The sequence below is a fragment of the Onychostoma macrolepis genome, chromosome 02, assembly GCF_012432095.1.
Source record: "Onychostoma macrolepis isolate SWU-2019 chromosome 02, ASM1243209v1, whole genome shotgun sequence".
NCBI lineage: Eukaryota > Metazoa > Chordata > Actinopteri > Cypriniformes > Cyprinidae > Onychostoma > Onychostoma macrolepis.
Genome location: NC_081156.1, coordinates 17,358,555 through 17,384,672, shown reverse-complemented (window position 1 = coordinate 17,384,672; position 26,118 = coordinate 17,358,555). Strand labels below are relative to the sequence as shown.

At 37.3% G+C, this 26,118-nt stretch overlaps 1 protein-coding gene across 4 annotated transcripts; it reads right to left on the bottom strand.

Moving 5' to 3' along the window:
* Window positions 1-124: 124 nt before the first annotated feature.
* Window positions 125-26,118, bottom strand: slc7a14a (solute carrier family 7 member 14a). Of its 4 annotated transcripts, none has more exons than XM_058754016.1 (8): window positions 25,995-26,118; window positions 12,478-12,970; window positions 10,148-10,384; window positions 7,264-7,481; window positions 6,993-7,139; window positions 5,557-5,765; window positions 3,044-3,921; window positions 125-1,871 (listed from the first exon to the last, which is right to left on the bottom strand). In XM_058754016.1, the coding sequence occupies exons 2-8, from the start codon at window positions 12,779-12,781 to the stop codon at window positions 1,495-1,497; spliced, it is 2,370 nt and encodes a 789-aa protein (XP_058609999.1). In that variant the 5' UTR covers window positions 12,782-12,970; window positions 25,995-26,118; the 3' UTR covers window positions 125-1,494. The 4 variants fall into 4 exon arrangements, with proteins under 4 accessions (XP_058609999.1, XP_058610008.1, XP_058610014.1 ...); XM_058754025.1 differs by lacking the exon at window positions 25,995-26,118 and adding an exon at window positions 25,821-25,980; XM_058754031.1 differs by lacking the exon at window positions 25,995-26,118 and adding an exon at window positions 16,528-16,638.

The following is a 26,118-nucleotide window of genomic DNA, read 5'->3' as shown; positions in this document are numbered from 1 at the left end:
ACAAAGAATCACATCATTGACCAGATGCAAGGAACAAAACCAACCCAGGCCCCAAAATGAAGCTCTAAAGAGCTAATGGGACTCAATGGACACAGCCTGCAAATCATTTATGGCAACTCAATCTTTTGTTTTTTTTAACATTTCAACATATTTGAGGGAGACACATTTAAAACAATATGGCATGATGTGCTCAGTGCATTTTGAACACATGTGGCCTTCTAAATGTGTGGATTTGAGGCCTGGTTTGGTTGTTTTTTTTTTGGGGTTTTTTGCCTTTTTCGGCTGGCAGAGCTGTAGCACAGATAGAGTTAGACTGGACAGATCAATTGAACGCCACGTGAATTATGGGGGAAGAGCAGAAGAGCACAGCCAGATAAAAAATTCACAACACGCTCCCCACCACATGCAAATTTCACTCCCTCCGTTTTCCTACACCTCTTCTTTTTTTTCTTTTCAACGGACACACTGACCAGCCGAGAGACACAAATCGTACTGTGGTCACACTGTCAGTATTTACACAGAGCTGCCTGCTTGCAAGGATGAAGCGGAGTCACTGGCACATAGGATGGATGGATGGATTGTTGGTGGTGATACAGGACGGCTGACAGGCACCTTCACCAGGAAAACAAACCCATGGATGTGTCGGCATCAACAGAAATGACAAACAAACAAGCATGGACATCTTGATGGTCATATTTAAAGCACACACTGACAGATGAAGGCACTATTGCAAGCAAAGTCCAATTACTATTTGTGACAACCTACAGTCCAAACCTCACTTGGGCTAGATGTTAGAGCGGAAGAGAACGAGGCTTTTGATTCAGCGGGGTCACTCATAACATGTCAATTCCAGTCGCATTTTATGGCTATCATCTATCTTTGCTTCTCAGAACGAACTTTTTTGTATGCAATATTAAAACAGCTGCTTGCTGAATAACAAAAGTGTGCAAATCGCTTTAAGTGTTTTAGGGCTTCACATGTTTCCTGGTTTTATATCGACCCCACATAATGTTGGGACTAATAGACTACAGGAAGTGACCTGTGAACGGACATCCTCCTGACAGCTGAAAGACGCTCATATAGGGAACGGCTGTGGGATTGTGATAACTAACAGGGCAGTAATAAACTACTCACCGGATAATAAATTCCATGCTAGTTACTGTAATTTGAGTTAGGGGGACTTTCAAGTGAAACAATAGATTATACATATTTAAGTGCTGAAGAGTTTGATAACATGATTAAGTGAGAATTAGGGATCAAACTGTTAAAATTGATTTTAAAAAGAGGGAATATTTGGGCTGTTTAGGTTCTGTGTGGTCAAAAAAGCCTTCTAAAAGTTAAATCCCACCTTATGCGTTCTCATTATCCTAACAGTAGTGAAAAGGGGCTGCAAATGAAGGAATAGGAATAAAATACAAACTCATTGCAGAGACATAACAACCTAGCCCAAGGGTTCTGCAGTTGTTGGCAGGCAAGTACATTCGGATTACATTCTCATTCCAAAGGATCGTCCAAATCGTCGTCGACTACCAGCGCTTCAAAGCCCGGACTGGGTTTGCTAGGTTTGCTTTTGGCCCTGCTGTGTGAGGAGGAAGAGGAGGTCCTGTGGTTGTCCACCGTGTCCAGGCCGTCAAGCTGAGGCTCGCTCTGCTCTTGGCGTTGCGGTTTCTGGTGCCCACCTTTGCCCTCATGGGAGCCCCATCTTTGGTTCGGCACTCCATCTCCAGAAGGGTACAGATCGTCATCCACTGCAAAGCTGTCGTCTACACCCATGTCATAGCGCTGGTATGTGCTGGCGTGGGCCTCCTCCTCACGTGCCGTGATCTCCAGGGTGCTGTTCCACATGCCGTAGCCGAAGTAGATCAAAACACCTGCAGAGACGAACACACAGAGACAACACAAACAATGCACACATGCATAAGCTACTGCACAAGTGTTACTGATGAGTGTTTTCTCTCACACATCAAAAGTTTACTTCAGTCAAATATAGCAAATGAGTAAAAGTGAAGGTATTAGTCTGCTCATATAAGAGAGAGGAGACTGTTGGAGACCAGTGGTGACCAATATTAGGAACATGTGGGTCATTCCTGTTTTTCAGGAATCAAAGAATTTAATAAATTCCATTGGTGATAATTACGGTTGTTTATTTAAATATGATGTCACTTTATGTAGGATGATGTCATAAGGGAACTGTTTTTAGCAATATTACAAAGCATGGAAGAAACATGAAGGAATGTTATATTAGAACATAGGAAATCTTTTTATTACAAATTAAAACTGTATTTAAATGTTGTTTTTAAATTAGATAAAAGAAAATATTAAGAAACATAATAATTTGGCAAGGTTTCATTATATAAATTTCAGTCCATGCTCATTTAAAGTTTTTATTTAAAGTAATTTTGGTCAATATTTCCTGCATATGAAACTACACTATTGTTCAAAACTTTGAGGATGGTGAGATTTTATGTTTTTGTCACTTATGCTCATGAAGGCTGCATTTATCTGCATTTAAAGAGTGTAATATTGTGAAATATTACAAAAATTTCCATTTTAATGTTTTAAAATGTAATTTATCCCTGTGATGGCAAAGCTGAATTTTCAGCGTCATTACTCCAGTCTTCAGCAGTGTCACATGATCCTTCAGAAATCATTCTAATATGGTGATTTGATGCTCAAGAAACATTTCTTATTACTATTATTGCATGTCTTATTATATCTCATTATTACCAGCATGTGTTGAAGACAGTTGTGCTGCTTAATATTTTTTTCAGGATTCTTTGATGAATATAAAGTTCAAAAGTTCTTTAAAATAAAAATGTTTATCTTCACTTACTTTTTATGAAGCTGAATAAAATTAATTTCTATATTCTAAATGAATCACTCCTTTCAAAAAAAAAGAAAAAAAAGAATAAATATATCTTACTGACCCCAAACCTTGGAACATTAGTGTATATGTGAAACTGTCCTGCATATCAGAAATGACCCATCTAAATAAAATACTGTCTGTATAAACCTGTCTATTTAAAATAATACTGAAACTCACCCACAAAGCACCATACGCCAAAACGGATCCATGTGATGGTGGAGAGCTTGAGCATGAGGTAAACATTTACCAGCATGGCAGAGGCCGGAACGAAGGGAACGCAGGGAGCCATGTAGGGCAGGCGCTTGGGGTTCTCCGGCTGCTGAATGATGATGAAGATCAAGAGCGTGATGACCAGCAGCAGCAGCACCAGCAGCAGCACGGCCCACCAATGGCCATCAGCGATCTGACCTGACCCGAAGATGATGAGGGAGCAGAAGCAGAAGATGAGGATGAAGAGCAGAATGACGCAGCGGGTGACGATGCGGCCAGTGGCCATAGTGGGCCGGTCCATCTTGCCCGGCAGGCCGAGCCGAATGCGCATGGTGTAATAGCGAGGCCCCAGCAGCTTCTTCAGCTTCAGCAGGTACACGCTATCTGTCTCATCTGACTCGATGCCTGAGGACATGTCCACTGTGCCGTAGTTGGGGTGACTGGCGGTGTAGGTGGACTTGTCGGGTTTACCGATCAGCATCTCATTGTCTCCTAGAGACGGCAAGTTCTTGGCTCCACAGGTGTTTGTTGCAGCTCCTCCATAATCATCGCCCTCGCTGACCGGCGAACAGGCTTCCTTCTCACACTCGGCTAGAACTCCCTCCTTACGCTTTGCGTTCTGCTCAGAGAGGAAGTTGACGAATCCGTGAATGTCTCCTTCGGGCTGGTAACGCAGCAGTAGCACACACACTGACACTAGTGTGTAGGCTAGCAGAGTGCCGATGGACATCATCTCGATCAGGTCCCTCAGACTGACGAGCAAAGCCAAGAGAGCAGAGAGGAAGCCCGACACCACACAGGCCACTGCAGGAGTCTCTGTGTATGTGCTCACATGGGCCAGGAACCTACAAACATACAGATAGTGCACATGAACCTTCAATCCTCCATTCACAAAAGGGCAGTGCTATGGCATTGAAGTGAGAGTGCTGATCTTTCTCAGACACCAGAAAATACACTCTCAAAAAAAAGGTACGGAACTGTCACCGGACCCTTTCAAAAGATACAAATACGTACCAATTAGGTACTAATATGCACATTTTATGTACTAATATGTACCTTTAGGGGTAAATCAGGTACAAAGGTGTACTACCCTAATAAAGGCTTCAGTACCTTTTTTTCTGAGTGTACCGACTACTCAACTGTCAATCAACGACTTCAGTAAAACAAGTCTTTTAACCTCAGAAAAGTGCATTATATACTGCTGTTCAAAATTTTGGGGATAGTAATGTTTTTTTTTTTTTTTGGATGGATGGATGCATAAAAATAGACAAAAGTGACAGTAAAGACATTTATAATGTTACAAAATGTTTCTGTTTCACATAGATGCTGTTATTTTGAACATTTTATTCATCAACAAATCTTGAAGAAAATGGATCACAGTTTCTACAAAAAAATATGTGACCCTGTTTGTGAAATCCAAGGTTAATGTCCTAAAATCTAATTAAAAACTTTTGATTGAAAGTTTGATTTCATCCATTAATTTCACTATGATTTCAATCTTTGACATGGCCATACATGGCCAATATTAAAGATATCAAGGTTACATTTTCACAGAATGTTCTTTACATTAATGAAGGATGATTTTATGTAGAAAACAGTAAAACACAAAAAATAACTTTAGCTGGGGTTTCACAGGCAGGGCCACAAATATTTACAAATCTGTTTTCATCTCTGAAAATAATAAGAAATGTTTCCTGAGCACCAAATCAGCATAATTTCTGAAGGTCATGTGACACTGAAGTAATGGAGTAATGGCTACTGAAAATTAGTTTTGCCATCAAAGGAATACATTTTTTTTAAATGTATTAAAACAGAAACCAGTTATTTAAAATTGAAATAATTTTTCACAATTATTATTTTACTATTAATTACTATTTTTATTGTATTTTTGATCAAATAAATACAGCCTTGGTAAGCATAAGACACTTCTTTAAACAGTAATATATGTAGTGACAGATTATGTGAAGCACAGCTGAAATTCATTACAGGTATTAAACTACCCCCAAACAAAACATCATATTTATATGAGTTTAAAGCATGGAAGTGTAAGTAGTTTTGTTTTTAATTACTAAAAAATTTTAGATCCTCTCCATTAAATTTGATCATATGAGTGTGATGCATTTTGAGATGCTTCGGGAGATGTTACTACCAAGTGTAAATGGCGATGCATCTTGTCTGACCACTTCTGATCACCTGTGACGCGTGTACTGATGTTAATACCAGGTGTAAACAGGATGAATCATCCTAACATTCATTTTATCAAAGAAGTCTTACAACATACCCATTATTCTGGCTTTGATTTAAAATGTCAGGGCTCTAAGTAGCATTTCTTTTGAGACTGCGTGATGGCAGGAGCTTATTTCTCCAGCAGAGAATGATATTTAAATGCCATTTTAATCATTTGCATCACATAATGGAGACAGACGCATTACAGAGCATCAAAGATCATTACTTAACCCTGTGATTTCATTTTTTATTACCTGAAGAGCAAACCATCTCCAGCCATGGCATAGATGATTCTCGGCATTGGGAAGAGAGAGCCCAACAAACTGACTGTCAGTCCTGCAATGGAGCCGATGGCCACTATGTATTTGGCAGTTTGGAAGCCATGTAGAGAAAACATCTCCATCAGTGGAGCATCTGTGTCAATGTCAGTGTAGGGGACCATCAGAGTGAGGATCACACTCACCTGTGAGAAAGACAGAGAGGCAGAGAGTGAGATTCCATTAAATTTAGACCTTACAAATGAAGATTTTTTTTTTTTTTTTCTTTTGCTGTGACTTTAAGAAATGCCCCCATTATGAATGTTATAGGACCAGACTGAAAAAAATGACAATTATCATCTAATGTTGAGAATCTTTGGAAGAATATGCAAAGTAGACTGGAACAGTACAAGGTTTAATTTTTTTGTTCTGGTGTTTAGGACTACTAGAATGTTGCGAAAGTACAGAACAAGCTGTTTTTGCGGCTTAGTTTCAATAGCTGGTCTTTTTTTGATGGGTAGGAAGCACTGAGTTCTGAAAGTTACAATATGTTTTCATAGTACAATGGACTCTTTTATATCAAAAAGTTAAGGAGATTGATCCCACATGACCCATTTAATAAATCTCAGAAAATGCTATCTTTATCTGTAACACAAACACACACATATGCACACAAACACAAAGAAAGAGAAATGAAATGCCTGGCTAAAATTAGCCTCTACGACAACAAAATGAGATCTGGAGGGGTGCACGCTGCTAATTAACAAGTTTGCTCCTCATCAGACAGTCCTGTAGGTGTGAAAATGAAGAGCCATTTTAGTAAAGGCAATTTCATTCCAGCTAAAACCAAAACCACGTGAGAAAAATTGGAGAGAGATGAAAGAATAAAAAGATCAATTAGAGGAAAATAGAAATGAAATATATAGAATATATTGTTCTGAGATGCAGAAAGATGTCTGTTGGTAAATTAACAACCATTGCGTTACTATGACAACCTCCTACAGACAGACAGCATTGCACGGTGATAAAGCCGGAGAGCTTTAATAAATTCAGGCATGCCGCATGAAGAGAATAATCAATGACTGCCCGTGAACACAAAGAAATGAACAAAGAAAAGTTATGCAACTGCAGATTATCTTTCAAAATAAAAACTCAGTCATGCATCATTTATATTCTTATACAGAGAAGAGATTATACTTATACAGGTATTAGCAGACTGTGAATGACATAACTTAATCAAAAATTTACCACCTGACTCAAGTCAGATGTATCACCAATAGTTTTAACTGGAAAATCAAAACAGCCAAAAGATAGCAACATATAGAATTGTCAGGCTTAAACGGAAAAAATCCAAGATTTTCAATGTGGTCACATACTTCGTATATAGAGTAAATAACCTCAAATTAGTGATGGTTAGTATACCATATACTCACAGAGACATAAGCAGTGAGACAGGTGACCAGAGAGGCAGTGATGGCGTAGGGGATGGATGTGTTGGGACTCTTGGCTTCCTCTCCGGTGGTGGCTATGATGTCAAACCCAATAAAGGCATAGAAGCAAGTGGCTGCACCCTGCATGACCTGTTGGGCAGAGCAGTTTATTATAGTTACAAGACAATGCAATTTCCTCCTCAGTGTTTATGCTGAGAGGCACTAACTGCACTAACGGATTGAACTTCAATAATTGATTTGAAATGTACTTTACCCCTGACCAGCCATAAGGCAGGAACCGTCCCTCATCCCAGTTGCTGCCACTGACGAAGAAGAGGCCTGCAATCATTATGAACACCCACACCACCAGATTGATGACATTCAGCACGTTGTTGAACCCGACAGAATTCTTCACACCTAGAGCAACTATCACTGTGACCAGGATGACTATGATCAGGGCCAGGATGTCCGGATACGCCTGCTCCCCTTTACCTGAGAGGTGATGAAGGAGGAATTTACAATGCATTACATGGTTAAGCCAGTTTCGATGCTGGCGTTATAAAATATTGTCTGAAAGTTTAAACAAACCTAAAAAGCAATCATTAAAAAGGATTTTTGAGGTTATTGTGGCCTCGTGATGTCTCGAATACTTTTCTAAACTATAAAGTTGATAAACTAGCAGAATAGATAGATAGTGCTGATAGATAGAGTGATACAACGCTTGATAGATAGAACGACAGAACGATGGATGGATGGAAGGATGGATGGATAGATGGATGGAATGATGGATGAATGGATGGATGGATGGAATGAAGGAATGATGGATGGATGGATGGATGGATGGATGGATGGATGGATGGATGGATGGAAGGATGGATGGATAGATGGATAGATGGATAGATGGATGGAATGATGGATGGATGGATGGATGGATGGATGGATGGATGGATGGATGGAATGAAGGAATGATGGATGGATGGATGGATAGAATGTTGGATGGATGGAATGATGGATGGATGGATGGAATGATGGATGGATGGATAGATGGATGGAATGATGAATGGATGGGCTTTCCTGTAGCTCAAATAGTAGAGCATGGCGCTAGCAACGCCAAGATCATGGGTTCGATTGGATGGATAGGTAGATATCTAGATAGATAGATAACAGCTGGCATGATGTCATTGATAGATTATTTCATAAATAAAATATACACTGTATTGTTAATAATTTTTTGGAATAAATGCAAAAATGCTCAAAAATAGTAAATTGATGAGACTGAGGCCTCTTCGTTTCAGAACAGCACTGCATGCCACTGATAACTAGATAGATAACAGATAACAGCAGTGAGTTTGGACAGCTGTTTTCACAACTTGACAACAGACAGTCCTCATATGACCTCTCAATGCCATCATGAATAAACAATGCATTTCTAAAAATACTCAGCATACTAACCAGGCCTTAAGCGGAAATGACTATGAACTGTAGCGTGGCTGCTACATGTGTGCAGAGAGACACACAGATGGAGGGATATTTGAGTCTCAGAGGAAAGGGATTGGTAAAAGTAAAAGAAGAGATTTTGCAACAGCTGCTGGTTGAGTAAGATTGTGTATTTTGGCATGATATGCCATGTTTTGTCAGACACAATAGTCTTATATGTAACATCTGTCTGCAAACCATACATGCCATGTAGGAAGCAAATATTGTCCTTTCTAGAATAGCCAATCTTTATATTTCATTCCTTCATCTGTAGTCTGAGGATCTACAGGTGTGACGGTTAATGGTTTTTAATGCCAAGGACCCCAAAATATGACAATCCCCTTATTAGGCGCCTTCTCCTAAAATATAAAGACAGCTATACATATTAATGTGAGAGAAATACGTGATATTCTAAACAATAATAAATAACACATTTCTATTACTTTACTGAAACCAAATAATTCAACCATATTAAAACATTATCTGTAAAAAATAAAATACTTTTTTAACAGTATTATTAATTTATTAATGTGTGAAACATTTTAAAAGATGATTGCATAACCAAATAATTGCATAATCAGCATTCAAGATACATGCAAGCATTTTTCACATGAATATTTAGCAAAACAAGAACACGTCAAGATCTAGAATTTGCTTCAGATCACATCTGCTTTAAAAATATTTATGTCCTAATTTTAATAGCAAATGCCCAGCCTAAGAAAGTGCTTATTTTTCCTTTTCAGAAATGTAAGTGGAGCAGCTGTTTCACAGTTTAGCAGAAGCTGTGAGGAAGGTTACTCTGTTTTTAACAAGCTTTCCTCACATTGTCATTGTCACCAGACTATTGACTGCTAAAGTTAGAGGTGCCTTTTCTTTTCTGCAGCTCCATTAACTCCAGTCTATTGATAAATTAAGCTTACTGTAACTTGTGTTGTAATTGCTGAGTGTGTGTGTATGTGTCAAGGTTATTAGTGTGTCATTTCCAAATTCTTTCTTTGAAAACTGCAACACTCAGTGACATGAACTCATTCGTTTAATAATAACAGGCTGTCAAATATATTCTTGTATTCTTTTTGCAGTATTAAAAGAATAGTTCACCCAAAAATGAGAATTTGCCGAAAACTTACTAACCCTCAGGCCATCTAAGATGAGTTAGTTTTTTCATTAGAACAGAGAGATTTATTGGAAAGATTTCATATTTGGAAAAATGTATCTGTAGATGAGTTTGTTAATTACATCACTTGCTCACCAATGGATTCTCTGCAGTGAATGGGTGCCGTCAGAACAGCTGATAAAAACATCACAATAATTCACAAGAAATCTACACAACTCCAGTCCATCAGTTAATATTTTGTGTAGTTAAAAGCTGTGTATTTATAATAAACAAATCCATCAAGATTTTTAACTTCAAACCATTGCTTCCTGCAAAACATCCATAATAGCATATGGTCGTGTGGATTACTTGTGGATTATTGTAATGTTTTTATCAGCTGTTTAGATTCTCCTTTTCCAAATCCATTCAGATAAAGAAACAAACCTATCTACATCTCAGATGGCCTGAGGGTGAGTAAATTTGCAACTCATTTTCATTGGGTGAACTATTCCTTTAAAATGAATTCAGGTTTCAGACTTTGATGATTATGTTTTAAGCACACATTTATAATAATGTTAATGCAACTCACCCAAGCCGTTGAGTGTTCCTATGTGGTTGATCATGAAGTTGCTGATGCTGTGATTGGCCAGTGAGTCAAACATACTGCTGAGTGCACTGGCTCCTGCTGCTGTACCAATCAGATACTCCAAAATCAGATTCCAGCCAATAAAAAAAGCCACAAATTCTCCCACGGTCACATAGCTGTAAGTATAGGCCGATCCTGTGGTTTTAGGCACACGCACACCAAATTCAGCATAGCACACCCCTGTGGAGAGATAGCAACGATTACTGTAACACCTGCACTCCTGGAGGTTATCAATATAAGCATGCAGCTCTCTAACTGGTTGCTGAGATGGAATCATTGATTTGATTTTTTTCTGGAGTGTCAGGTCAATTCTTAAATGTCAAACTCATAGAATCCCAGTGGACCAGATAACAGGAGGGAAATCCCTCTTTACAGGCTGAATCCCTGTAAACCCCTCTTCAGTGGAAAAGATAAGGATTATCTGTTTCTACATTCATTCCAAGATGTACTCTCTGACATCAGTGCTATAAAGCAGTACATACCCTTCAAGTTGATGTAATGTGACGTATTTTTGAGTGAAACATGAAAAAATATATGATAGCACTTGAATTTATTAATTGAGACATGAATCATGATTGAATGGTGAAACGTGGCAGTTGCATACCAGAATGGAATCAGATTGAAAATCGAACCTTTCATTGAAGTAAAACAATGAAAACAACGGGGGGAAAAAAGGCTATTTGATTTTTTTAGGCTTTCTGACCCCAAGACTCAACTAATCTCTGCAATTCTCCAGCTGTGATCCTTGGAGAGTCTAAACTCTCCTCCTCAGTGTGCATTAGGATGATATAGACACACATTCTCTTCCAGGCAGATTTATAACATCTTTAGTTAATTAGAACCTCTTAATTATTGCCCTGATGGTGGAAATGTGGATTTTCAATGCTTTAGCTCTTTTCTTACAGCCACTTTCTATGGCCTTTGTGTTCCTCATATTTATAATCCTGTGGAAAAGGCTGTAATGGCTGGACAATTTCATGCTCCTAGTCACCCTGGTGTGCTAAAAAAATGTAAATATGAATGTGAATATACTTCAGAGATATTTTACTCATAAGAATTTCTTGGGGTGCCAATAATTGTGGCCTACATACATTGGATAAAACATTAATTTCATCATGAGATTTTCTCCCCACTTTCAATTATTTTACTTCAAAAGGTTAGAATTTTTTGAATGAAATCAAAAAGATCAATGATGCAGATTTATTTTCACAGCCACCTTTGCTCATATTTACCAAGGGTGCCAATATTAGTGGAGCGCACTGTATATTTCAAATAAATTCTATTCATCAAAGAATCTTGGAAAAGTATCACAATTTTCAACAGAAATTTTAAGCAGCACAACTGTTTTCAAAATTGAAGATAATAGGAATATGCAAAAATTGGAAGAATTGTTTCTTGAGCAGCAAATAAGCATATCAGAATGATTTCTGAAGGATCATGTGACACTAAAGACTGGAGTAATGGCTGCTGAAAATTGCTATCACAGGAATAAATTACATTTTTCAAAATAACAAAATAGAAAACAGTTACTTTAGTTTGAAATAATGTTTCACAATATTACTGTTTTAATGTATTTTTGATCAAATGAATACAGCCTTGGTGAGACTTTTTTCAAAACCATTAAAAATCTTATAGATGCCAAATTTGTGAACACATACAGTATTTAAGTTAAGAATATTTTACTTGAATTGATGGTTAGATTTTTGTGAACATCCTGAAAGAGGTTAAAAAGCAAAGACTTTTTCAATAGCCAGTTTTGCTAATACTTACCAAGGGTGCCAATATTAGTTGAGGACACTGCATATCTAATAGCTACATGGAACGATAACGACAAATGCTATCTAAACTCTGCTTCTGTTTCCATGAGTGGAAAGGTCAGCTGCATACAGGAAAAAATATCCCTTTCATTTTCCCCTCCCTTTCATTTTTGGGTTCTTTATGTTGGTATCCACAGGGAAAACTAAATGGATTTTCTCTCCAACTCTATTTTGGGTGCAGCATGCTGTGCACAGCTTCAACCTGTAAACCTAATGAGCCAGTTCAGCCTGCGTCATCACAACACGTCAGGAGGCATAAAGTTATACATGTGTTCACTCAGCTAAAGCCTGACTCAGGATCAGTGAATAAAAAATGCTGCTATCCACAGTACAACAACACTACCTAGGCGGTGCTTCACTGGGGGCAGGTTTACAGGAAGATGACAGACCTATTTTCTCTGTGTTTTTCTCTTTTGTGTCTGACTGACTGGAACAGGAAGTGGGGGCTGCACTCACCTGACAGGATGGAGGCCACAGCAGCGATGATGAAAGACACAATGACCCCGGGCCCTGCCATTTCCTTAGCCACCAGTCCAGACACCACATACATGCCAGTGCCAACACAGCTTCCCACTCCCAGAGACACGAGGTCCACAGTGGAGAGAACGCGGGCCAGTTTAGTGCCGTGAGCCCCGGTGCCTCCCGTGCTCTCCAGCATGGACTCCACCGGCTTCGTGCGCAGGACGCGGGACTGAAAGGTAAACCAGTTGGCCCCCCATTGAATCCGCCGCGGGTCCAATTTGGCGAACAGCCCGCTCATCTTAGAGCCTGATTGTGGATCAAAGGGGCTGCAAGAAATGGGGCTGACACTCTGAGGAGATCTGAAGAAGCTTTGGGATTTGGTCTTGTAGTAGTCACACAGAAAGCAGCTGAGATGTTCACTGTCCTTCAGAGGAGCATCATAACCACATGTTTCCACATGACCAGTGAGGGTAAAGGTGAAGTAACGCTGTGAACAAAATGAGATGACAACAGTGTGATCAATCATTATTCATGCTTACCTATGCATTTCTTAAACTACATGTATATTACAAGGATGGGTGAAATTGATCAAAAGTGTCAGAAAAGACACTTTTTGTATTGTACAAACATTAACTGTTTTTATTTTATAAAAAATCATAAAATATCACAGTATCAGAGTTTCCACAAAATAATTAAGCAGCACAACACTGATAATACGAATAAACAGCAAATCAGCATATTAAAATGATTTCTGAAGAAAGACTGGAGAATACACACATGTATATATATTTCACAATACTACCAGTTTCTTGGTGGGCATAAGATACTTTTTTCAGAAACATTTAAAAATGTTACCATCCCCAAACTTTATCTATATATTTTATTAAATAATAACACAATTTTATAATAATACAGATTAATATAATCCTTTTCACAGTAGCAGTGAAATGATGCTACATTTTACATTTCTTATATGCAATTCATATTTTAAATCTATCTACAAAATAATGTATTTTTTCACCTGCCTAATTCATCTAAAATATTCTTGTTGTTTCCAATACCATTCCTTATCATATCATGTGATTTCTCCCAAATGATGCATTTGCTATTGTTCAATTCACTTTCTGAAGCAAATCAAAGGCTTTGACTACTAAAACATTTGTGTTGCAGTAAAAGCCTCTTCATGCTAGCATTGAGGAAATGTGCTGTATTCACCAGATTTACATTTACCCGCCTGATTAAATACTAATGTAGGAGGCAAGAAGCCCTTTTTATCCATCACTGATCTTCGTGAAAGAAAGGCCTGTTAGCTTTGTCTAATACATGAATGAATGCTTTGTACAATGTCAAACATGTAAACACAATATTTTGCTGCCATTGCAGACCACAAAAAAACAGATAAGTACTCATGGATGGATCTGTCTGCCAAAATGAGACTTTCATCCGAGAAATCATCTATATGCTAATAATATGTCGTATTTAATTCAAGACAGCTCTTAGATTTAGAAACAGAACAGAAACCAAACTATTTATGCCACCTGTTTCCATCATTCAAACAAGAGAGCTTCTTTATAAATGCACTTTCATGATTGTCTGGCTATAGTGAAGTTTCATCATTCATTTACAGTCCACCTGACAAATCAGTTCAGAGAGATTATTAAATAAAAATGAAAAATAAGCTTCAGTAGGTGGTATTAAAAGCAATGGCTTTTTGTAAGAGTTTGTGGATTTGATATCTTGAGGGTCTCTTGATAGGAAAGAGCTGAAGATAACATCAAGACCCATGTTGAACACCAATAAAATGTGCTGATGAGTCCTGGTGTGCAGCCAAATAGGAACAGATGAAGAACTAAACCCAGCCTGTTCATTCCAGCTCTCATCGGCTTCATTTCCTATCTGACATTCTTTCTCCTCTGATCTTTTCCCTCTCAAACCTTTCATTCCACCAACTCATTTTTTACACCTCAATTTATAGTCCTTTCCTCTTCTCTTTCACCACTAGCTCAGTTCCTTCCCTTTTAACTCATCAATCCTGTCACTTTGAAGGATTTTCATGGATTCTCCCAGCTGTAATGATACTCTCTCCTTCATCCCATGTCTAACTGTCTGCAGAATGACAGTAACAGATCGCAGTGAAGTCTGTCCATCACAGTGACTAAAGCACGTGGCTGCCGACCAAGCTAATGATTTGTCTAGGTTTACAACCACACAGCAGGCCACATGGAATGGGACTGTCTGCTCTATGGCTTATAAATTACCTACATGCATGATAATTTATATTGTGGTTTCTAGAAAAACAATAAACTAAGGTGATGTCCTCCCTGTTGGTCTGCAAATGTAAAAGTAAAGGTTATTTAGAGATTATATGCCATTTCACAGCAGTGTGCAGTGTAAAGATAAACTCCAACCTCATATAAAGCATACGTGATCCAGTGTCATATCTGAACCTGTCATAGTCACATTACACTGATGCTGTTTGTCTCTTTAGTCTGCTAGAAGAGTGTATATTCAAACCTTGCCACTGACCTTATGACACACACACGTATAAACAGTGGCCTGAGGTGCAACACAGAGCATTGGTATAATTCAAAGTGACAAGATGAAAGAAACACTGAACAGAATGCAACTTATAAGGGGAACGTAAATGAGGATAATGACTAGACACACCTGAACATAATGACACTATCAGACATAGACAGAAACTAGGTCAAACTGAGAACATGGGGAATGAAAACACAAATAGTCCTTGGGTGTGACACACATACATACAGTATATTATGTAAACAAAAACTTTTATTTTGAATTAGATTAATCACGATTAATCATTTGACAGCACTATATAATAATAACAATTAAATATGCATAATTACATACAAGTAACCTTAAACCAAACCCTAATCCTAACCCTAACCATATAATAAGTACATGTAGTTAATTAATACTAAGTACTTAAATTAATAATTACATTGTAACAAGGACACCTTAAAATGAAGTGTATCCCAAAATAAATGTAACTGTAATCTGTTACAGTTACTGAGAAAAAGCGTGTAATCAATCAGTATGACATTACTTATGAAAATGTTAACAATTACAAATCAGGTTACATCTGATTATTTTTACACACATACAGATTTGATTTCTTTCCAATAATTGCACTGACTGCTGTAAAATATGAGACACCAATGTTCCAGGAGTTTAGGACACAGAAGAGGACACATGCTTATTTGATAACTGGTTTATTTCCTATTTGGGCTTGTGTATATGCTTTATTTTTTGCAGTGATGCAAAGATTTGCTACACAAAGATTAGATTTCAAAGACAGTATCATAGATATTAAACTATATTTTGCTATAATTGTAAATCTGTATTTAACCACAGAACGATCTCAAAGTAAGAAGAGGTGCTAAAGTCAGATTTTGTAGTGGCTGTGCTTTAAAATTATTATTAAAATTATTATAACCTTACTTCAAGTGATGAAGGATTTTGAAAGTCTGACAGAAATCAGTGATGAGTACTACTGTAAGGTTAACCCTGCCTGCTTTAAATGTTTTAAAGGGGTCATATAATGCCATTTTTGTACAAGCTAATATGATTCTTTAGGGTCTAAATTGAAAGCTTGTAATATACTTTAATTAAAAATTCTCATTAGTATTGTAAGAAAACACTCATTTTACCTGCTCAAAAACAGCTCTCTGTTCAGCACACCGTTTTAGTGCGTGTGTTTTTAAATGCTAGTGAGCTTTGCTCGCCCCGCCCCTCTGTTCTGTGGGGCGTTTTTGACACAACACACGTGGAGTGTTGCCTTGACAACAGTTGAGGGTATATTTTGAAGAATGGCAGCGGGAGTCTCTGAGGATACTGTGCAACCCTAACGTTTTGTTCATTATAAACGTGGGATTATTCATTATATTGAGAACGTCGTAAATAGAAAACATGCATGTACCCTGAATGTAAACATTAGCCACATACATCGTGAAGCGTGCTAGCGATTTGCAAAGATTAATATAAAGATTAATATAAAGGTTAATTAAACGTTACACTCACTTCTTCTGGAGGTTCAGCAGGAACACGAATAGTTGGTACCGATTCTTTTTTCAGGAGCAGCTTCTTAGCAAAACCAGCTTTATACTGACCTTCATTTATAAAGCAGTCTGGTGAAAAATGATTCTCTCAAACATGAAAACATTGACGTTGCTCGTGGGGAATATTCCCTTCAAAAGCGAAACTCAGCCACTGTGTCTTCAGCGGTTCGGACTTAGGAACATCAAAATGACTGCTGTGTTCATTATTGCACCCGAGAACAGAACACCACAATCGCTTAGACGCCATTCTGCTCATAGACAGCTCCAGCGTATATCAACAATGACGCGCGGACTATGATTGACAGCTCGCTCACGAGCAAGGGCGGGTCTGTGTTGAAACACTGCTGTCAATCAACCATCGTGGGAGGCGTCCGACCGTGTGGCGTCACGGTCGAGCGGCTTGATTTGAGACAGGGTAAAACAAATAAGGAGATTAAAAAAAAAACACTGGATGGATTTTTATCATTTTATGATGGTTGTGTACAGGCACTGCTAACACACATTTCAGTACAATCAACTTGTAAAAGTGCATGTACCATTATATGACCCCTTTAAAATGGTTAACAGTTTAGAAAAAAAATAATAATTGAAATCTGAATTTTGAAAAGTAATCCAAAAGTAATCAAATGTAATCTGTTACAGAAGTAACTGAAATAGTTACACCACTAATTACATTTTAAATAGGGTAACTTGTAATCTGTAATCTATTACATTACTATCCAAAGTAACCTTCCCATACTGCAACCCTATGTTCCACATGTGTTTGGGCACCTGAATCTGTGATGGTTGACATCGGGTGTGTCTCACTCGTCCTTAAAAGTGAAGCTGCGGGCTCTTAGATCGCCCCCTGGGGGCTGGCTGCAGTACAGGTCATAAACCCCGCCCTCTCCATGTAAACGAATAGGACTTCAGTCAAAATAAAAAATTAAATTACAGTATATTATTTTATTACAGAGCCAGAAAAAATCAAACTAAACAGGTGGAGCCCCAGGTGGATGTCAAGTTCACCTAAATCAGTCATGGCTATCATTTAGGAATCAGGATAACAGGGTAATTGCAATGTGATTGGTAAGACAGGAAGTGATGGAAAGTATTTGGCCATCTGCAGGCAATGTGAGAAGAATTTATTTCCATTGTGAGAACATTGTGTGGGAAAAGAGAGTGGGCATTTTTACAGCTTTTGTCAAGGAGGTCTGATTGATTGAACTGTTGCCAGTGTGCATCTGAACGGCAGTATTCGTTACAAACCAGATATTGTTCATATGAGGAATAAAAAACACCATAGAATTGTTTGGCTTCACTGATCAAGCTATACAACCTAACATATGATAAATGTTTACTTTTTTGTTCGGATTCTAATTGATGTTGATTCATCTGATAGTATTTACAGCTACATTTTATTCAAAAACACATACGCCATCACTACACCCTAAAATAAAACTTTGAGACCTGGTCTATTCACATCCTGATAAAAAATTCAGGACATTTTTATTTAGCTCTAACACACTGTCACATGGTCCAGTCAAATACAACTTCTGATCCGTCATATGGTTAAAAACATTTTATATAGAGCTGCTTTCAATGCTAATGCTCAAATTCTGGTCTCTTTTATCATTTAGATATTGACTTCATGATATTTATGAATACTTCAATCCAATCAACATAAAACCAATAGAGCTTGGCAACCGACGTCACTGCGCAGTGCATTCTGGGACGTAAACAAAAGGGCGCCGCCATATTGTGAGGCCACATCGGGCGAGACTTAAAACAACCACATGAAAAACAATGTTGAAAAAGTTGAAAAATCGATTAAAAGAACAAAATGTACTATACAGAGACAAACTTCTAACGGACGCAAGAAAACGGTACCTGGAAAAGATGGCCAACCACCCGCACCTATATTTTTGCCTGATTTTGATTTAGATAACCGCACCCGATCGTCACATTCAGGGTTCATATACGGTCATGAAAAACCTGGAAAAGTCATGGAATTTTAAAACAGCAATTTCCAGCCCTTTTGGAAAAATAAATAAAGCCAGAAAGTTTTGGAAAAGTCATGTTTCACAATTCTATGTACAGTAGAATTATGCTTAATCAGGTCCCGAATTTCAGTGTGGGATTGCGCATATATTCCCGCAGCTTTCGACTTTAAAATGAGGGAAATTCCTGCAAAACATTTATTCAATATAGCGTGTAGGTTAGATGAGTAAATAAATTCACACAACCAGTCATTTGAAAACAGCGTGAGTGATTCAGCTGCACCGCGTCCGCTCTCTTTGACCTTCTCTTCACATCGGCGATACAAGACTTTAGCTCGCGTTTCGGTACAGCTGACAGAATTGTCAATTGCCTAATCGGTCATTGTTGCATCGTAACAGAAATGTATTATTTGCAAGTCTTTTTAAGTCTTTCGGTACTCGTGCGCTCCAGAGGTGCTTTTCTGTGCACTGCAGTCGCATCCAAAGCGCGCCCTGCGAACAAACAAACACAGCTTGTTGCGCTTAAGTGGCCAAATACACACAAAATAATGTCAAAATGGTCGTCCTGACGAGTATCCTCATAAGCATTGTCAGTTTTGTCTTAAGTTGCGAAAGAAAACGCATATGTATAAGTATTGGATCCTGAAACAGGTCTTGTGACAGCAGCCAAATAAAGCTGTGCCGTCTGTCATTAATGTTAATCAAACAACAGAAGAAATCCCTCACTGCTCTTGACTAAATAATGTTTTGTTGAATAACTTTAATATGTTGATTTACACTTTATTCAATTTCTGTATCCTATTTAAAACAGGTTCATATTACAACTTCCTCGGCGCGTCGCAACAAGTGGCCTCACAAAATGGCGATTTTTCCCATCAGCCACCGCGGCGCTAGAGCAGTGACGTCACGCCCCCATCCCCTATATAACTTTCAAACTTGTTATGCAATTTAAGGAAGTCCTGACAAGCTTTTCTTCATCTAGTTTTATTTTAAATCGCTGCTAGGACATAGAAAGAGTGAGATTTGAACCCACAGTTCCAGATGAGAACCTGACACCCCAACTACTCACCTTCCATTCACACTACATAATTCTGCACTTTAATCACTCTTGCAAATAACAGGGTGAATTTACAAGTCAATTACAAGTAATGATATTTATGAGCATTTTCAGTCAGGTTTTCGACCCAAACATAGTACAGAAACAGCTCTTGTTAAGGTTATAAATAATCTTCTCCTAGCTGCTGATTCTGGTTTTCTGTCTATTCTTATTCTCTTAGATATTAGTGCTGCCTTTGATACTATTAGTCGTTCAGTATTATTTGAACGGCTGGCTTGCATAGGAATAGCTGATAATGCGCTTCTCTGGTTCTCATCATATTTAAGTGACAGAAAACAGTTTGTGCAGATTAAGAATATACAATCAGATTCTCTTTTTCAGTTACTCATGGCGTTCTGCAGGGGTCGGTCTTGGATCCGCTTTTATTTATAATTTATATTCTACCTCTTGGTCGTATTTTTCGCTCTTATGGTATTAATTTTCATTTTTACGCTGACGACACACAAGGCCTAATGTTCCTATCCTCCTCCTGACCTCAATAAAGGTTTGCAGGATGTTAATATTTGGATGACTAATAATTTTTTTAAGTTAAATACTAACAAAACAGAAGCCCTTCTTGTGGGTTCTAGATCTGTTTTATCTAAAACTCCATCCTTTAACTTTCTTATTGATAATTGCCTAGTCAATTTTTCTACCGAGGTGAAAAGCCTTGGGGTTATGTTCGATGGTTTGCTTTCGTTTGGTTTTCATATTAGTAATATTTCACATTCTGCATTTTTTAATTTACGTAACATTGCTAGACTTCGTTCTTCACTTTCTCAAGATAGTACTGAAGTGCTTATTGCATTGGTTACATCTCGGGTTGATTATTGTAATTCTCTTTTAGTTGGCATTCCCGAAAAGCAATTTCATCGATTACAGTTCATCCAGAATTCAGCAGCTAGGATAGTTACTAACTCACGTACTTTTGACCATATATCTCCAATTCTTTTTCAGCTGCATTGGCTTCCTGTTCGTTATCGTGTTCATTATAAAATTTTACTTCTTACATACAAAGCTCTTCATAATTTGGCACCTCATTATCTTTCAGATCTTCTTCATTTGTATAGTCCTTTGCGCTCTTTGAGATCATCTTCTGCAGACTTATTGTCTGTTCCAAAGTTCAAGATGAGTTCCTTTGGTGCTAGGGCTTTTAGTTGTGCAGCGCCAAAGTTATGGAACTCTTTACCTTTGCACATTCGCCAGCTGGACTCAATTTCCCATTTTAAAGTTCAGATAAAAACATATTTGTTTAGAATAGCTTTTAATGATTTGCTTGTTTAATGTGTTAAATGTTATAATGCTTGTGTTTCATGTTTTGTATTTTACTGTATGGTGTCCTTGAGTGTCTTGAAAGGCGCCTATAAATAAAAGGTATTATTAATATTATTATTAAAGCCTTCTCACTTGCATCATTCCACCTTGTGTAACACTGCTGCTATCTGCATCTACAGCTTTATAATTTAACCTGACAGTACAAGATACAGCAAAACACAGCAGAGCTATGGCTGCAGCAGATGGTGAGTAGAAATGGTAGGCAGAACTGCACTGCTCAAATTCAGACTGCATGTGTTTTTTAACTGTACAGCCCTGCCAATATATACCTTGGCAGAGGGAAAAACAGAGACTGTCCAACAGGCTGTCTTCAAGACACAGTTTATTTACTGTTTTAAAATACCAGGATTAGGATATCAGTCCTTGTTTGGAATTACAGACATACAGTATTTTAGATGTAACTGAATTATACATATTCAGGTGGAGGAATGCATAATGTATATGTTAGAATATTTTCATATTCATATTATAAATGAAACACTTCTGAAAGACTAACTTCAAAGTTTAGAATCAGCATCAAATTTGAGAATATAAATAATAATATAAAATCAAAAGTTTGGTATTGGTAAGATTTTTATTTATTTTTATTTATTTATTTATTTATTTATTTATTTATTTAAAGAAGTCTCATGCTCACAAATGCTGCTTTTGTTCAAAAATGCAGCAAAAGCAATATTGTAATATTGTAAAATATTATTACAATTAAAAAGTCTTCAGTGTCACATGATCCTCAAAAATCATTCTAATATGTGACCCTGGACCACAAAACCAGTCATAAGTAGCACGGGTATATTTGTAGCAATAGCCAACAATACATTGTATGGGTCAAAATTTTCTATTTTTCTTTTATGCCAAAAATCATTAGGATAGTAAGTGAAGATCATGTTCCATGAAAATATTTTGTAAATTTCCTACCGTAAATATATGAAAACCTAATTTTTGGTCAGTAATATGCATTGCTGAGAACTTCATTTGGACAACTTTAAAGGTGGTTTTCTCAATATTTTTTTTTTTGTACCCTCAGATTCCAGATTTTCAAATAGTTGTATCTTGGCCAAATATTGTCCTATCTTAACAAACCATACATCAATAGAAAGCTTATTTATTGTATAAATCTCACCTTTAAAAAAATTACCTTTATGACTGGTTTTGTGGTCCAGGTTCACATATACTAATTTGGTGCAATAGAAACATTTCCTATTATCTTATTCTTATTCTTAGCATTATCAATGACGAAAACAGTTTTACTGCTTAATATTTTTTGTAGGAACAGTAATACATTTTTTTTAGGATTCTTTGTTTAATAGAAACTTCAAACAAACAACATTTATTTAACATTTGTTACATTCTTAATGTCTTTAGTCACTTTTGATAAATTGAATGCATCCTTGAATAAACGTAATAATTTACATTTTAAAAAATCTTAACGACCCCAAACTGAAAAAGGAATACTCCTGTTCTATACAACACAGTAAGACTAACCCACTTATGTAAAGTAATACTTTCTTGAATTCCTTTCATTTTGACTTGAATAAACATATAATTCAAATACTCTGAAGAACCTTAAAGCATCACCTAAAATTCACTTCTCACCTCACCCAAAAATCAAATGTGTGCTAACAGAAGACCTGTTTAAATGTAGAATCTTTGATCAAACTTGTCTTCAACCACGCAGTCAGATCTTTCCTCAGGGCAGTATAGTGCAACTCCTCCCTTCTTCTTGCCTTCGCTGCTCTACTCTCCCCTCCTCCTCCTCCTCCTCCTCCTCCAGGCCGCTGCACTGTTACATAAACTGGCTGCTGAGTGAAGTGAATCTGCCTGGCACAAACACTAACACCATTTCAGGCCATCAGATTTATTGCTCCCTCTCTACCTTATTACAATTCACATCTCTAAGTATCAGGGCACAGTCAGAGCCAGACTCAACCAAATATTTGACTACAGCACTCTAAAACTACAGTTTTTGCCGCATGATGTTGCTAAATGTTTGACATAGGAACAATATGGTATTGAAGGAATAGTTCACCCAAAAATGAACATTTTCTGAAAAAGTGCTCACCCTCAGGTCATCTAAGATGTAGATGAGTCTGTTTCTTTTTCAGAACAGATTTGGAGAAGCAATTTAGCATTACATCACTTGCTCACCAGCGAGTCCTCTGCAGTGAATGGGTACCGTCAGAATGAGAGTTCAAACAGCTGATAAAAACATTACAATAATCCACAAGTAATCCACACAACTCCAGTTCATTAATTAATGTCTTGTAAAGTGAAAAGTAAATCCATCGTTAAGTTTTTTTTTACTTTAAACCATCGCTTCTAGACAAAATGTGAGTCCATAATCCATAATAACGCTTCCTCCAGTGAAACAGTCCATCCCCTGTAGTCCTCTCACACCAAAATATAGCAACGTATTTATTTAGAACTATTTCAGACTTTTTTTTTTTACTTGTAAAAGGTGCTTGATCTGTGCATATTTCTCTTCTGATTCAGACAACTTTTTCATTAGAGAAAGTAATAGGGGCTTGTATTTTAGCCAGAAGAAACAGTTAAAAGATTAATGATATCATTAAACACCTTAATGATAGATTTATTTCTTAAAAACACGCAGCATTTCGCTTCATAAGACACTCATTCTGACGGCACCCATTCACTGCAGAGGATCCATTGATGAGCAAGCGATGTAATGCTAAATTTCTACAAATCTGTTTCGATAAAGAAACAAGCCCATCTACATCTTGGATGGCCTGAGTTCATTTACAGTTTATTTTTAGGTGAAGTATTCTTTTAATTGGTCAGAGGTCATTAATAAACAATGAACACTGCTAAGGCAATGGTTGATATCTACAATAATAAAACCGATTAAATAAAAGCAAATTACCAATGTACTTTCATACAATACAAAAACGGTCCTAAATTGTTGCCAGGCACTTTACACCATAAATAATCCACGTTAAAGATCACATTTTGGTCTTTATAATGAAATTATGGGTATATTTATTTATGTATAGAGCTCAGCTGGCTACACTGAATTATGTCTCATGCTCACTATCATTAGCCATGCAGTGCTGCAGGTGGTCCTAATTGACAGAAAGCCTTTAATTGTATTACAGTGTGTGCGCAAACAGTACGAGTGACATCACAATGGTGGTGGTAGCTTAATGGGAGCCTGCACTAGTGTGGCTCATTGAGGAAAAAAAAAAAAAGCAAGTCATGCCCATGAGTCAGAGCTGAAAAAGCAAATTACAAGCATGTGGCTTTTCAGGAGCCAAAGCACAAAAATTGCATTCACAAATGCAATGATTAATAGCTCTTGGTTAATTAAGAGCATGTTTTTTGTTTTGTTTTGGAGAATCTGTATTGTCCACTCATTTGGAAATTTGTCAAAGCTACAACGTAAACATTTTCATAATTTTTTACAAAAGTACAAAATTACATTAATTACATTACTTGAATGTAATTTTGCTATAAAACACTGTACAAATGATTGTTTTTTTGGAAGTACCTTTTAGAATACCTTATTTGTACTTTTATAATAGGTAAGTTCCATGTTGTGCGATAAAAAAATACAAAAGTTACCTAGAAGTCCCTGCTTGATTATCTTAACATTTGATTATCTTTTACTGAAATAAGAAATTATTCTTATTATTTCTGTTATCCGTTATGCACATTGCTGTATTAATGTTACATTTTTATGCTGGTTAAAGTTTATTATACTAGTAGCCTACCTGTAACTGCTAACATTCTCTTCTGCCTTGTGCAGAAGAATAAAATGAATATGATTCAGTATAATACAGTACATAAAAAATACAGTGGGTTGCAGTGTAATAAAAACATGAGCGTATGGCGCAGCTCAATAAATCAGAATAAATAAGCTCAATAAAAAACACAATCAATAAGACCAACAAATACATAAAGATGGATTATTCAATAAAACAGCAGAGACCTAATAACCTAATATAATAGAACAACAGGAACAGCAATAATTTCCATTTCCATTGATTTCTATTTAACTGTTTAAAGACCATTCACAAGCAAAACGACCAATGATCAAACCACTTCTAAGGCGGTGACAAACATCAATCCCTACACAACTAATTCCTACCAAAGAATAGAGATTACTTTCGATCAAACAGGATAAAAGTGTCCTTACCAACTATTTTTGTAAGTAGTCGTCTAATAGTATACTAAAACTACTTGATAATGTATAAATCAGGACGTGTATGTTTCAGCACCATGGTCAGCGCCGCTGTATTTTTACACGCCCGATTATAAACAAAGCAGCATCCATGAGTAACTGCCATCATGTCACTGGAGATTAACCTCGTTTCACTGCCTAGAGCTCCGCTACAGACACATTCACAGGCGGTGTAATCAAAAGAAACCATTGCTTATCTAAAATCCCCAGTCATTAATAATGTAGATACACCGTTCTATTGCATTAAAAGCATGTTATTGAAATGTAGACGCTCACTTGATAGCGATCTCGCACCGCCCCTCCTGTGAAACACAGCCAGCTGATACTACAACAAAATGTTTCTTTTCTTCTCGTTCTTCGTTTCTTTTTGAAACATCGTGCAGTGGTTTAAATATAATCACTGACGAGTAAACATCTGTTTCAAATGAAGTTAACTGCGATAACATATCGTGGTAATCCCAAGAGAGTTGCTTTAAAACACAGATTAATTTAGTCGTCACTAAACCAAAAAATATTTTTTTTTACACTGATTCTTTGTGCCTGGAAACTGTACTGAGTTCATATATGATTCTGATTTGGGCTGAAGTAGTCTTATGAGGTCTAAGGTACATCCTGACCTCGGCTCCTGTCCTGGTTCGGTCAGCACTTACCTCCCAGGCTGCCGCTGTCCAGCTGTGCCGATGCTGATGTGCGGTGCAGCGGCTCACAGCAGCGCGACACGGTGGCGTAGTCCAGAGGCAGGTGGATAACAAGCAGGAGGCATTTCCGTTTGCGTATCAAATAATTCTCATCATAAACACTACCAATGATTTATGGTAACTTACCGCAGCACTGAAGGCGAAAAAATCATCATTGTAGGGATTAAGGTCGTCGTAGGGAGGATACTTCACTGATGCTGCAAAAAGGGACGTACGCTCGTGTAGTAACGTAGGGGTTAAATTATTCAGA

Bases quoted from the DNA above. Each gene is read 5' to 3' on its own strand.
- slc7a14a (XM_058754006.1), bottom strand. From the start codon at position 15,060: ATGCTCTGTGTTGCACCTCAGGCCACTGTTTATACGTGTGTGTGTCAT. The intron at 12,971-15,009 runs GTCAGTGGCAAG...TTTTGTTCACAG, and splicing joins ATACGTGTGTGTGTCATAAG to CGTTACTTCACCTTTACCCT. The intron at 7,140-7,263 runs GTAAAGTACATT...TCTGCCCAACAG, and splicing joins TGCCTTATGGCTGGTCAGGG to GTCATGCAGGGTGCAGCCAC.